Genomic DNA, 12,436 nt, shown 5'->3' with positions numbered 1-12,436 from the left:
GACGGTTATCAGGATAAATATACCCAGCTCCCCATTCCTGAAGAGTTACTCACCCAGTAAAAGCACCCTGCTGCGGATTACATTACCTCTTCTCTAACAGCTCTAGTGCTCAGGCCTGGAGGAGGGGTGAGGGGGGGCTGTCTTCCTGCTCTCTTCTCCTTCCTAATCTAGAAGAGCCTCACCAAAGGGGCCCTGATGAGACCATCCCTGAGCTAGTCCTGCTGTTTACATTACTTCTTCCTTAAGAAGGGCTGAATCCCACTCACTGCAGACAACCCTAGCTCATACAGTTAAGGGGCCCAGCAGCTTCTGTGACAATGGTTGCCACCAAGACTGCTCAGGTGATCAGCACTGTGGCTGAATCCCCCTTTGCCCACAGTTTTGGACTCAATAAGATGTGGGGGCGGTTAAGGCTGGGCTTCTCTAGGTGCTCTGAGGGTGGGGATGGTTTCACACCATACCACACCATAGGCAAGCACAGTGGCTGCAGTCATGAACAGTGATCCTAGCTGTTGGGAAGGCCTTCAAGCTCTGGCAGTCATTTGCTGCCTGTCTGGGGGCTTTGGGAGCTGTTTGTTCACTGCTCCTTCCTCCTGTTTCTTAGCTCCAAAGAAACTTCCAGGTCCTTCCTGGCCTATAGAAAGAGGGCTTTGAAAGAGGATGCTTGCTGTGGACTTCTGACAGGCCTTAAGAACGCAAGGCCTGGAGCCGGGAGTTTGGCCTAGTGGTTAAAGTGCTTGCCTAGCATGCACAAAGACCCGGGTTCGATTCCTCGCTACCACATACATAGAAAAAAAAAAAGCCAGAAGTGGTGCTGAGGCTCAAGTGGTAGAGCTCTAGCCTTGAGAAAGTCCAAGGACAGGGCTCAGGCCCTGAGCTCAAGCCCAGGACCGGCAAAAAAAAAAAAAAAAAGAATGCAAGGCCTGGTAGAGTGAGTCTTCCTTTTGGCTAGAGCACCATCCATCTCCTACTGCCTGGGGCTGAAGCTAGAAGGCCTGAGTCTTGAGCTCTGGTCAGGGGGGTGAGAATTGAGGCAGGGCAGCCTGCCAGTCTTGGGAAGGTAGGAGAAAGCTATCAAAGAGCTCCTTCTTTACCTGTCCCACCCTAGCCAGGGGTTCGGATGTAGAGAATCTGATGCTATGCTTTTCTCTAAGGCTTTGTTTTGGCCAGAATGGGGCTCTTCTTGCTGGCTCAGGATTCCATAGAATGTTGACTGGGGAGGGAAGTGCTTTTCTTTCAAGGGATGAACATTTCTGAAAAGGAGCTCCCTGGCCCAGCACCTTCAAATTACTGATAGTGTACTGTTTCCAGCCCTCTGCTCTGTGGGCAATTTATGTGGACCTTCTCGTTAACTAGTTAATTAATTAATGCTTGAATTGACGGCCTCGATACTGCCTCTGAGCTTTTTTTGTTGTTGTTCAAGGCTAATGCTCTACCAGTTGAGCTGCAGCTCATGGACTTTCCTGCCTGGGCTGGCTTTGAACCTCAATCCTCAGATCTCAGTCTCCTGAGTATCTAGGATCATAAGTATGAGCAGCACTCTACTGCCTTCTCCTGTAAGTGAAGTGATCATTCCTATATGGCAGGAGAGGAAACTCAGCCATTCCCCATCCAAACAGTTCAGCCACTGGATAGGACGTGTGGCTCTGACACTCTCCTGCCCTGTGCAAGTTGTAATGTGCTGTATCCTTAGATCCTGGGAGGAGAGAATGGAAGCTCTAGGTCTTGTGCTTCCCTCCCTCCTTCCCCTATACACTTGAGCCATCCTTGGTGAAACTTCTCATCTCTCTTGGCATTTGTCTAGCACTAGGCATCCGGTGTTGACAGTCTTTGTCACATACTAAAATGTGGTGGCTAAGCCTAGGTAGGAGGAAGCCCGGCTGTGAGAGGGCTTGTTTCTTTGCTCCACTTGGAGTGGGGGTGGAAAGATTTGACCCATGTTCATTCTTTTTCTGTCAGCCTCTCCTTGTCTGTCTTTTTCTGTCTTTCTCTTTTTTTCTCTTGGTGCGGGGTTCTGAACCCATGGCCTCATAAAAGGCTCTAGACTGAGCTCTACCCTCAATCCTGTTGATTTTCTGTAGTATTTTTGTGTGTGTGTGTGGGTCATGGGGCTTGAACTCAGCCTAGGTATTGTCCCTGAGCTCTTTAGCTCAAAGCTACCACACTCCCCCTGAGGCTAGGCACTGTTTCTGAGCTCTTACCCTTGAACCTTATCTTTGAGCCAAGTCCCACTTCCTATTTTCTAGAGGTTAATTGAAGATAGTTTTAGGTCCTTTTGTGCCCAGGCTGGTTTTGAACCTTGATCCTCAGATCTCAACCTCCTGAGTAGCTAGGATTACTGGTGTGAGCCCAGATTGTAGCACATTCTTGAGTGTTGTGTGTTCCTTCATTTGTGGACCAGCCCGGGTCTCCACAGGGTGGTGTAGGAATGAGGAGACTCCAGATTCCCTCTACTGGCCTGCTGAGGGAACTTGAGGGGCACAGACAGCTGCAGCATGCATTTGGAATGTGGGCAGACTGGCCCCTCAGGTTCTTCTCTGGCAGGCTAGGGATGTCAGCCTCTTAACCCTCTCAAGGCTACAGATCTTAGGTTTCCACCCTCCCCCGGAGGATTACAGTGTTTGCCCAGGTGTAGGAAAGGGCCTCTGCACTGTGTGTCACTATTGCTTGCCTTCAGCTCCATGTTTGCAGAGAGCACTGGAAATGAGGAAATGTGTCCCTCCAAGAAGATGAATAAAACTACATGCTGCCCTTGGTTGCACCTCCAGAGGAGAGTGTGTTACAGGCACAGCCCCAAGGTCTTGGCACCCAGGAGACTTTGTGTTCCTCTTAGTAGCATGTTTTACTTCTGCAACTCAGCCAACTTTTCTCAGGATTAAAATTCATTGTGGCTAGGAGCTCCCTGGGTCTTCAGCAACTACGTTTGATTGCCCTCCCAGTGGCAGGAAGCGAATGGGACAATGGCGCCCTCTGGTGGTTAGCCACAAATGTCTACACCTCTTCCTCAGCTGGCTAGAGCTGCATGGCCTGGCAGGGGACTTTGCACCACATAGACTGCCCCCTAGCTTTGCAACAACCTGCCTGATCTCCTTGGCTTCCTCTCCTCTGTGGGTGCACATGCCAGGGCATATTTCCTTTTTGTTCTGAGAGATTAAAAAAAAAACAACCCAGAGGATGAAAACCCCAAAAAGAGCTTTTTCCTGAAAAGTGACGAGTTTGGATGGTCGCAGTCTGGACCCAGAAACTTAGAGTGATGATGAAGAACATTTGAGGCCTCATGAGTCTAAATGAGGGCCCTCATCTGGTGCCAGGAAGAGCACCTGGAACCTGTCCTTCTAGCATGTGGGAAAAAGAGTATGTTTCAGAGTTCTGGTGGTCTCTGACACTTTCCTTGAGGTATGAGTAGAAAGAATTCCCGAGGCCACCCTCTTGGGTATTTTAAGCTGGACAGAAAGTTGAAGCTGTGGCTGAATGGTGGGGAGCCTCTCATCTGTTAGTGAACTGCTTTCTGTGACTGTCTTCCTGGCTCTGTTTACTCAAGCCAGGGGAGGAGTTTGTTGCTGTAGCAAGGGGACTTTGGCCCTTAACCATTTTGCAACCTGTGAGGAAGTGTCTGACATCTGCAGCCTTCAGAATCCAAAGTAGAGTTCAAAATCTCCTGTACTCCTGACTCTCTTCTGTGAATGCATCATGGCATCTTGGGAGATAGAGGTGCCAAGTCCCTTCCAAATCATCAGGCCAGGGCTAAGGCTGGAGAGAGAAGAGGAAGAAGTAGCAGAGATCCCGGGCTAGGCTTCCTCTCTCAGCTAGAAAATTGGAGAAAACTGGGAAATGATATGCCTTCTCTTTGACATTCCCACCAGCTGTACTTGGAATGGTACTTTATTGCTTTATTTTTCTGGAGAAGCTTGTCCTGTGCCCATCTCATTCACATCCTACCATCTTGGAAGAGGATTTTTTTTTTTTTTGAGTGGGTCATGGGACTTGAACTCTGGGCCTGGGCGTTGTCCCTGAGCTCTTCAGCTACCCCTTGAGCCCAACCCCTTGAGCCAAAGCCTCACTTCCCCTTTTCTGGTGGTTAACTGGAGATAAGAGTCTCATGGTCTTTAGTGCCTGGGCTGGCTTTGAAACATGATCCTCAGACCTCAGCCTCCTGAGTAGTTAGGATTACAGGCTTAAGCCACCATGAAGAAGATCTGTTTTTTGTTTTTATTCCTCTCTCTTTTTTCTGGATTTCACAAAGCAAATACATCCAGATGTTTGCAGTTACATCTGTTACATCTCATAACCCTGACACTCATATTGCGGAGTATGCTATGCACCACAATTTACCAAGGAAAGTAGGGCTCAGAGAAGCTGAGTAATTTGCTGGGCAGCTTAGTTAATCTGTGGAAGAGCTGGGACTTGAACTTGAGACTGGCTCAACTCTAGGACTGCTGGTCACTTCTCCACTTCCCACCCTCTCGTAGGACTAGTGATCTGTTGTCTCAGTGCCTGGGGCTGCATCCCCAACCAGCAATCTAACCATTTTAGGTATCTGTTGAAAAGATCCTGTGGGAATCCAGTTTGTAAATCAGTGCTTTAAATCAGTGCTTGTGGGGGTCTGATGAGTGGGCAATGGAATCCCTGACTCTAGAGTGCTTAGCGGGGAAGGCTGGCCATCTGACCAGCCGAGTATTCAGAGCCCGGCAATGTCACATCTAGCTTTGGCAGCAGGGGACAGGGCTGCCTTAGGAGCTCAGTTTTTTTATTTTTATTTTTTAGTTTTGGTCAGTTGTGGCGCTTGGACTCAAGACTACCACCCTACTCCTTGAGTCATAGGGCCTCTTCCCATTTTCTAATGGTTAATTGGAGATAAGAGTCTCATGGTCTTTATTTAGTGTTGGGTTGGCTTTGAACCGTGATCCTCAGATCTCAGCCTCATGAGCAGCTAGGATTATAGGCGTGAGCCACCATGCCCGGTAAGAGGAGCTCAGTTTTGCTCGTATCCTTGTGGCAAGGTAGGCAGGGTTGCACTTGTTGCCTGCTCTGGGTAGTCATGGGAGGTTGCCTCGTTGGCTCTGCCCAGCTTAGAGGAGGAGGAACCCCACCCTTGTGGGCTTAGGCCCAGAGGAAGTAGGGACACTGGGGAGCCCAGGCAGCAGGTATGGCCCCAGAGAAACCACCAGGATTGGCCTTCAATGCTAGTTCCTTTTCTGCTGTTTCCTAGACTCTCTGTAATTCCGGTTTGTTTGAGGCAGGAAGTCAGACCTGGAGGGGAGGGGGCTGCAGGAACTGATATTCAGAAGAGGAATCTGACCTTCCGAAGTAGGAGACCAGGGCTCCCCCCTCAGGATCTTGGCCATCTGGGCAGGAGCCGCCAGTAGCGGTGGTCGGTCTAGGGAGGTAGGACATCAGGACTGGCAGGGGGGGAGGTGTGGCCCGTGGGCTTGGGTAAGAGCCTTGCTTCCTTCTCTCTTCTCTGGGTGGGAGTGGAACTGGGGACAGGGCTGCAAGGAAGGATTCGACGGGCAGTTCTCAAAGCTTGGATCTTTAACTTTGAGGTCATCTGGCTGTCACAGCAGCTCCTTGTAGGCTTGTGGATTCTGAGGAGTCATGGAGTCCTGCCTTCTCTCCACCTCAAGCCCAGCATAGTGCAGTGACTTGCTAGCAAAGGGGAATAAGTGTAGCCATTGCCTTTGTGACTACTACCCTGAGAGCAGAGGATCTGAGAGTGAGCAGGCTTTGGGACACAGCAGGCTGGCTGGGCCCTGGGCTGGCCTGAGGTAGAGGGAGGCGGTGGGAAAGTCAGCAGCTCCTACCCTTGGCCTTCTAGCTGTAACCTTCTTGTTTGGAGACGGGGAGACACAGGGTTCCCATTTGGCTGTTGGGGCCTGGGATAACAGAAGCTTGTTCTTGAGGGCCCATGCTGCTGTTAAAAGCAGCGTAACAGGGCCTTGGAGCCTCTGGGGCTGGGCCACTTGCCAGGCTTTGGAAACTAGCCAGCAGAGCAGTAGAGCAGACCTGCGAGCCCCCACCAAGGGACTCTTGCACCATTTCATTCAAAGCCCTTCCCCACACACCTACCTTACCCCATATCCTGGAGCCGCAAGGAAGAGCTTAGAGCTTGGGATTCTGCTTGTACTTGGTCAGGAGGGCAGGTGGTCAAGGGTGGAGAAGAGAGGGAGACCCCTCCTATCTTTGGGCTGAGAAAGCCTAGGCACTGGGAGTTCAGTGAGGTCCTGGCACTGCTGGGCCCCTCCCTGTGACGTGGGGCCCCTCCCATCCACTCTCCTTGGTGCTCTACGGAATCAGAGTTTCAGGCCAGCATTTCTCACTTGCCCCAGCCAACAGCATAGCTCTGTCAGGAGGAACGCAGAGCCAGGAGCCTGACACCCAGAGGTAGGAGAGTCCCAAGTGCTTTCAGGCTGGGCTTGAGGGAGAGGAGAGAGGTTTTAGGAGCCAATTCTTTGCCAGGCTGGTCTGGGCTGGCAGCTTCCTGGCCTAAGGCTAGTCATTTCTCCCCTGGGTGGGGCAGGTACCCAGCGGTCGTTAGCTCTTGAGGTACAGCAGGCAGGGCACAGCCCCTGGAAAGTTTCCAGGAGACCTGACGTTCACCTCCTCCCCATACTTGGCTCTTTGCAGACGCCTTGCTGGCGGACTTGGAGTCCACCACCTCCCACATCTCCAAGCGGCCTGTGTTCCTGTCTGAGGAGCCCCCCTACTCGTACCCAACTGGAAACCACACCTACCAGGAGATTGCAGTGCCGCCCCCTGTCCCACCACCCCCGTCCAGTGAGGCTCTTAACGGCACCATCCTTACCCCCTTAGACCAGTGGCAGCCAAGTGGCTCCCGACTCACCCACCAGCAGGTATGATGCCCCCCAAAGGAGTTTACCTAGCAGAGGTTTGGGGAGCCAGTGGAGGAATGGGATTGGGGTCTGGGTCAGGGGACATGGCTGTTCCCAAGTGGACATTGCTCTTCCTACCCACTGTGTAAGGGGCGCAATGACCAATTATTAATCATCCAGCCAGGCTGGAAATTCCGATGAGACTGGCTGTGAGCAGAGCTGCCCCGGGGTTGACTGGGGCTGCTCCTCTTCCCCATTGCTGCCCTTCCTTTGGGAGCGTTTTCAGTACACTTTTTAATTTTTCCCTGAAGCCTCCATCCCCATCACCTGTGTACGGCTCCAGTGCCAAAACGTCCAGTGCCTCTGACCCCCACGACGGTGTTGGCTCTCCGTGCTCCCGAGCCGGTGAGGAGGAGCACGTGTACAGGTATCACCAGCCCAGCACTGCTGCCTGCCGCCTCCTCCACCCCTGCTACCTGTCTTTTCTGCTGGGAAACCGGGCTAGGGTGGGAGATAACTGAGGCCAGGGAGGAGTGGCCCTAGGGGGTTCTGTCACCAGAGCCATTGGTTGAACTCCAGAAGACTGGGAGGTTCCTAGCCACTCCCCGTCTTTCAGCTGGGCCCTGTCTTCTCAAGGACGTCTCCATATAGTGGAGGGTCTAGGTTCTTACAGCATATCCAAGCTGTTGAGGACCTGAAGCAAGACTTCCTTCAGGCTCCTTACCACATCCTTTCCCTGCCCTCTGCTTGCTTGTAAGAGAGACTTTGTTCTACCTTATGGGCCTTGGGAATTTGGGTGAGTACCCTTCACTTATTTCCTCTGCTCCTTAAAGCTTCCCCAACAAGCAGAAATCGGCTGAGCCTTCACCTACCGTAATGAGCTCCTCCCTGGGCAGCAACCTCTCAGAACTCGACCGCTTACTGCTGGAACTCAACGCTGTGCAGCATAATTCTCCAAGCTTCCCTGCAGGTAGGCTTGGGTCCCCAGGCTTTCTTCTGACCACCTCCAGATCCCTGGAGGGCTCAAGGGCTGAGCAGCCATTTCCCCCCCCTCTTCCTTTCCAAGATGAAGCCAACTCCAGCCCCCCACTACCTGGGGCCCTGAGCCCTCACTATGGCATCCCAGAGAATAATAGTCCTGTGGGGAGCAAAGCTGGGCCTCTGATGAAGGAGAAGCCAAAGCGGAATGGCAGCCGGGGCCTGGAGGATGTGCGGCCCAGCGTGGAGAGCCTCTTGGATGAACTGGAGAGCTCAGTGCCCAGCCCTGTGTGAGTATCCACAGCTCTCCCGGGCTGGGGAACATTTCGCCCAGCCAGGGCCCAGGCTCCAGTGTCCATAAGTGTCCGTTGTTTCCAGGGCCTGAGGGTACAGTATAGTCCAGTGGAGACCGTTCCTGTTGCCAGCCAGCCATTACTAAAGAGAAAAGGCAGGCATTGTGGATACAGAAACTACCTGTAGTTTAGTGGCTGTGATTTCAGGCTTTGTAGCCTACAATAGCATTCATATTTTGGCTCTGCCAGTTGCTATTTGTGAGTGCTCATGCTCTTTCCAAAAGACAAGAGCATGGTAGCTTATGTCAGTAAATTCTAGCTTTCAGGAACTTGAATCAGGAGGATCAAGAGTTTGAGTCCAGCCTGAGCTATAGAGTGAGACCCTGTCTCAACAATCCAAAACCAAAAATGGGACGAGCAGATAATTGGGATATGAGTACCTACCTTGGTAGAGATGAGACCAAACAATATATGTGAAGCGTTTGGAATGGTTTGGGGGCCCTAGCTGCCGATACCTATGAGAAATAATGACATTAGCTCTTACTGGTGTGATCATGTTATTGTAGTAATTTACGTCCTTGTACAGTTGCAGGGGATACAGCTTGGGTATGTTTAATATGTGAACTTCTCTTTGGGGCTGGGGGCAGAGGAGCCTTCCTGGCAGAGGTTCTATTTGAGCTGCCCTATCTTCTCCCTAGTCAGTTTGCCTCAGAGCACTGTCTTCCTGGCTGATAGCCCTCTCCCCATGGAGGGTCTCCAGGCTAATGGGCACTGGTGGTCTCCTGCAGGGGAGGCATTAAGACTCCAGGGTCAGAGCTGAAACATTGACCTGCTCCCCTCCCAAGCCTGGGGCTGGCTTCTGGGCTCCCCCTGACACCATGCCTGCCCTGCAGCCCCGCCATCACTGTGAACCAGGGTGAGATGAGCAGCCCACAGCGAGTCACATCCAGCCAGCAACAGACGCGCATCTCCGCCTCCTCTGCCACCAGGGAGCTGGACGAGCTGATGGCCTCCTTGTCAGATTTCAAGGTGCCCTTGGCCCCACTATCTTCCTTACACCCCCTGCAACCTCCCCTTTGTTCTTCTCCTCCTTACCTCTGTTTGAGTAGCTGGACCTCAGTGTTGGGGTGCTTTGCCTGAGTTAAAGACTTCACAATGCCCCTGGCCTTGCCAGGACAGTTGGATCCCTCGGAGGGAGGCCAGACGTTCTTTGGGACTTGAGCTCTGAGCAAACCAGTGAATGTAGAAAAGCTAGAAAAGTGCTCAGCAGGGACATTCCTTCCTCCCTCTTAGTACCCAGGTCAAGGGAATCAGGAGGCTGGGACACAGAGACAAAGGGCCCTGTGTTGGTGGCTATTCGCAGTGGGGGAGGGGGTGCTCTGCTGGGCCCTGAGGGCCCTGGGATCCCATGCTTGGGAGGTCATTTCCCTCAGAGCCCCATCTCCCACGCTAGCTATCCACAGCACATCCTCTTTCTTTCTGCCTCTGGAGATTGAGTCCACAGGCCTCCCTTCCCTACCTCTTCCTATCCTCCCTTCCCTCCCTCCAGGCTTGGCTTCAGGGGCCTGAGTTCTTGGGAGCCTTGTCTGGGAAACCTAACCTGTCCGGCTTTTGGGCCTGGCCTGCACAAGGGACCCTGCCCCACCTCTTCCGGGCCTCTCCAGTCCTGCCAACCTGTGATGTTTTATTTAGAGGATGCAGTGTCTCCACAGGCATTGATATTGACAGAACTCTCCAGTAATTGCTGACTTCAGCTCCGTGTGGGTCAGCTAGAGACCTTCAGAGTACAACTTAGGGAACATGAGAAGGGAAGCAAGCTGGCTGTGCATCCTTGGCCCCAGTGGTGCTTCCTGCCTCCCTCCAGTGGAGGCTCGCATGGTGGGTTGAATAGGGGCTTGTGAACCTTGCTGCGCTGCCATGAGTCTGAGGAGCCAGCGAGGCAAGTGAGTGGATTCATTGGAGCACTGGCCTATGCTGGTATGCCCCAAAGGCTGCTCTTGCTTTCTAAGATAGTTGAAGAGATGCTGCCCGAGGGCAAGGACGGGAGACATGGAAATCGTCTGGGAGGGTTGGTGAGCTGGCCCAGGAAGGCCCAGCAGCTGCCTTGCATTTGAGGCTAATCTCCCTGGTTGCCTCACCTTAGTCTTCTTTGCATCTCCCCTGGTGACCTCACAAACATGGATGGCTTTGGGGCTGTTTTCTGTTGGCCAGGTTTCATGAGGTCTGAGGATACAAAGCCCAAAAAAGCTTTTTATGGGGTCAGAGTCTTCAAAAGACAAAGCTATATTGTGTCTACCATGGGACAGGGTGGAGGGGGGCTGTCCAAACCTGAAGGCCAAGCCTTCCCCTTGCTTCGAGCATCCTTCCTCACCTGTCTTCATATTCTTCTCTCCTTTCTCCCTCTTCCTTTGTTTTTTTTTTTTTTTTTTTTTTTCTCCTCCAGACTAGCTCCTCTGCTGTGGCCCTGAGCTCTCTGGGGCCCCCTCCCCATTCAGCCACCACCCCACCCCAACCCCTTCCTTGTCCATCTTCTCCCCTGCCTTCTGCGTTCCTGCGGTCTACCATTCAAGCCTCCCCTCACGGCCAAAACTGTACCCCAGAGGTTCTCTGTACTGGGGAAAATAGATGGGACCTTCTACCTCCTGTGGCCTCTAGCTGGCTTGATTTGGCTGGTCTTGGGGTGCTGTCTGATACCCACAGCTCAAAGCCTCCCTCTTTAGAGGGTTCTCCAGGGTCACTTGATGCCAAGAGCCATTCTCAAGTTAGCTGGGGCCTGCTGAACCCCACGAGTGAGCCCTCTGTGGCTCCCCTTTGCAACACCCTACGCCCTGCCAGGAACACAGGACCCCAGGAGCCTGGAGAGCTGCAGGGACCACCGGCTAACTCCGAATGTCCAGGGGAGGTTGTGGCTGCCACCTGCAAACGTCCATGGGCTTTGGTGGCCTCCAGTCCTGAGACTCAGGAAGTAATTGAGCCAGCAGTTGTGGCAGTGGACCGTCAGACCATCTTCCCAGATACCTGGAGTCTCACAGAGGAATGTGGCCTGCCGAAGGAGGGGGCACAGACAGAGTCAGGGGGTGTGGAAAGCAGCTGCCCTGCCTCGGGTGATAAGGAGCAGCAGTTAGGTGGAGAGAAGCCCCAGAGGGGAACCCTGGAGGTACCGGCCCAGGGACTCGAAACCTCAAGGATGCCAGAGAACACCAAAACTGCTCCTGAAGCCATAAAGGATCAGCCGGAGCTTCCACATGCCATGGTCACGGGCACACCCTATGCCACAGAGAGGATTTCCACCTCTGGCCAGGCAGGCACTAGCTTGAGCAGCCACTAGGCATGGGCCTTGCCAGTCAGAATGTGGGCCACTCCCCGCTAACTGCATGCAGCCTCTACTGCATGTGTGTCTGCCTGGCAGGAAGTGCTGGGGGCCCTTACTCTGGGGGTGAGTTCTTGGCATCGCTCTTGTATGCTTCCATTTCTCACAGCGATGACCTGCTTCTTGCTTGTGCAAGGTTTTTCCCTCCAGACAAGCTGCCCTCAACATTCTGATATGCAAAATGGCTGAAGCATGACCTCCGGAACTATGGAGAGCCATAAGCAGAACCACCAGCATTTGCTACCTTTGTGACCTTGGGCAACCATGCTTGGACTCAATTTCCTCATCTTTCAAATGGGGATAATAATAAACCATTGCCTACCAAGGCAGTGCAGAGGATTAGAAAATTCCTAGGACTCCATAGCTGCTACCACTGGTATTAATCTGTTTCTTGCTTGACTAAGAAAGCAAGAAACTCTTTTCCAAAACAACAAAAGCCCCTCAAATATGCAGTCGAGTAGTTTATAATATAAAGAAGAAAAAAGTGGTCTAAAAGACAGAATTGGGTACCAGTGGCTTATGCCGTAATCCTAATTACTCAAAGAAGTTGAGAGCTGAGGATCAAACCTCAAAGTGAGTCCAGGTGAAAAAGTCCATGAGGCTCTGATCTCCAAAAAGCCAGAAGTGGCTCAAATGATAGAGTGCTGTTCTTGAACACAAAAACTCAGGGACCAAGCCCAGGCCCTGAGTTCAAGCCCCAGGACCAACACATACAAAGAAGGACTTAGAGAAAATGAAACCCTACAGTTTTCTCCTGAGAGACAAAAGAGAAAAAGACTAAAGCCCTGTTAAGGGCATCCATGTACATTCTCTCAAATAATTTTTTTATTATCTTGTGAGATATGCCAAGAAAATAGAGTCAGCCCCATTTTAAGGATGGAGAAGCTGAGGTCCTTGGGAGTTAAGTGCCTCGCCAAGGTCAGAGGCTGATTTGGAAGTATATGCCAGGCCAGCGGGCTCTTTCA

At 52.3% G+C, this 12,436-nt stretch overlaps 1 protein-coding gene across 6 annotated transcripts in view; it reads left to right on the top strand.

Moving 5' to 3' along the window:
- Positions 1 to 12,436, top strand: part of Pxn (paxillin) — a 45,279-nt gene that overhangs the window by 26,439 nt on the left and 6,404 nt on the right. For 2 of the 6 annotated variants that reach the window (XM_090320248.1, XM_090320246.1), the window contains exons 2-6: positions 6,625 to 6,851; positions 7,142 to 7,257; positions 7,664 to 7,800; positions 7,897 to 8,098; positions 8,995 to 9,130. In XM_090320248.1, coding sequence (XP_090176374.1) covers positions 6,625 to 6,851; positions 7,142 to 7,257; positions 7,664 to 7,800; positions 7,897 to 8,098; positions 8,995 to 9,130 — 818 coding nt within the window. Of the gene's footprint in view, positions 1 to 6,621; positions 6,852 to 7,141; positions 7,258 to 7,488; positions 7,584 to 7,663; positions 8,099 to 8,994; positions 9,131 to 10,544; positions 11,403 to 12,436 lie in introns of those variants that run through there. The other 4 variants (XM_090320252.1, XM_090320251.1, XM_090320247.1 and 1 more) reach the window with 4 other exon arrangements.

This window comes from Megascapheus bottae, chromosome 28, assembly GCF_031878675.1.
Source record: "Megascapheus bottae isolate mThoBot1 chromosome 28, mThoBot2.hap1, whole genome shotgun sequence".
Lineage (NCBI taxonomy): Eukaryota > Metazoa > Chordata > Mammalia > Rodentia > Geomyidae > Megascapheus > Megascapheus bottae.
The sequence above is the reverse complement of the archived record's forward strand: the minus strand, read 5'-3'. Positions and strand labels throughout refer to the sequence as shown.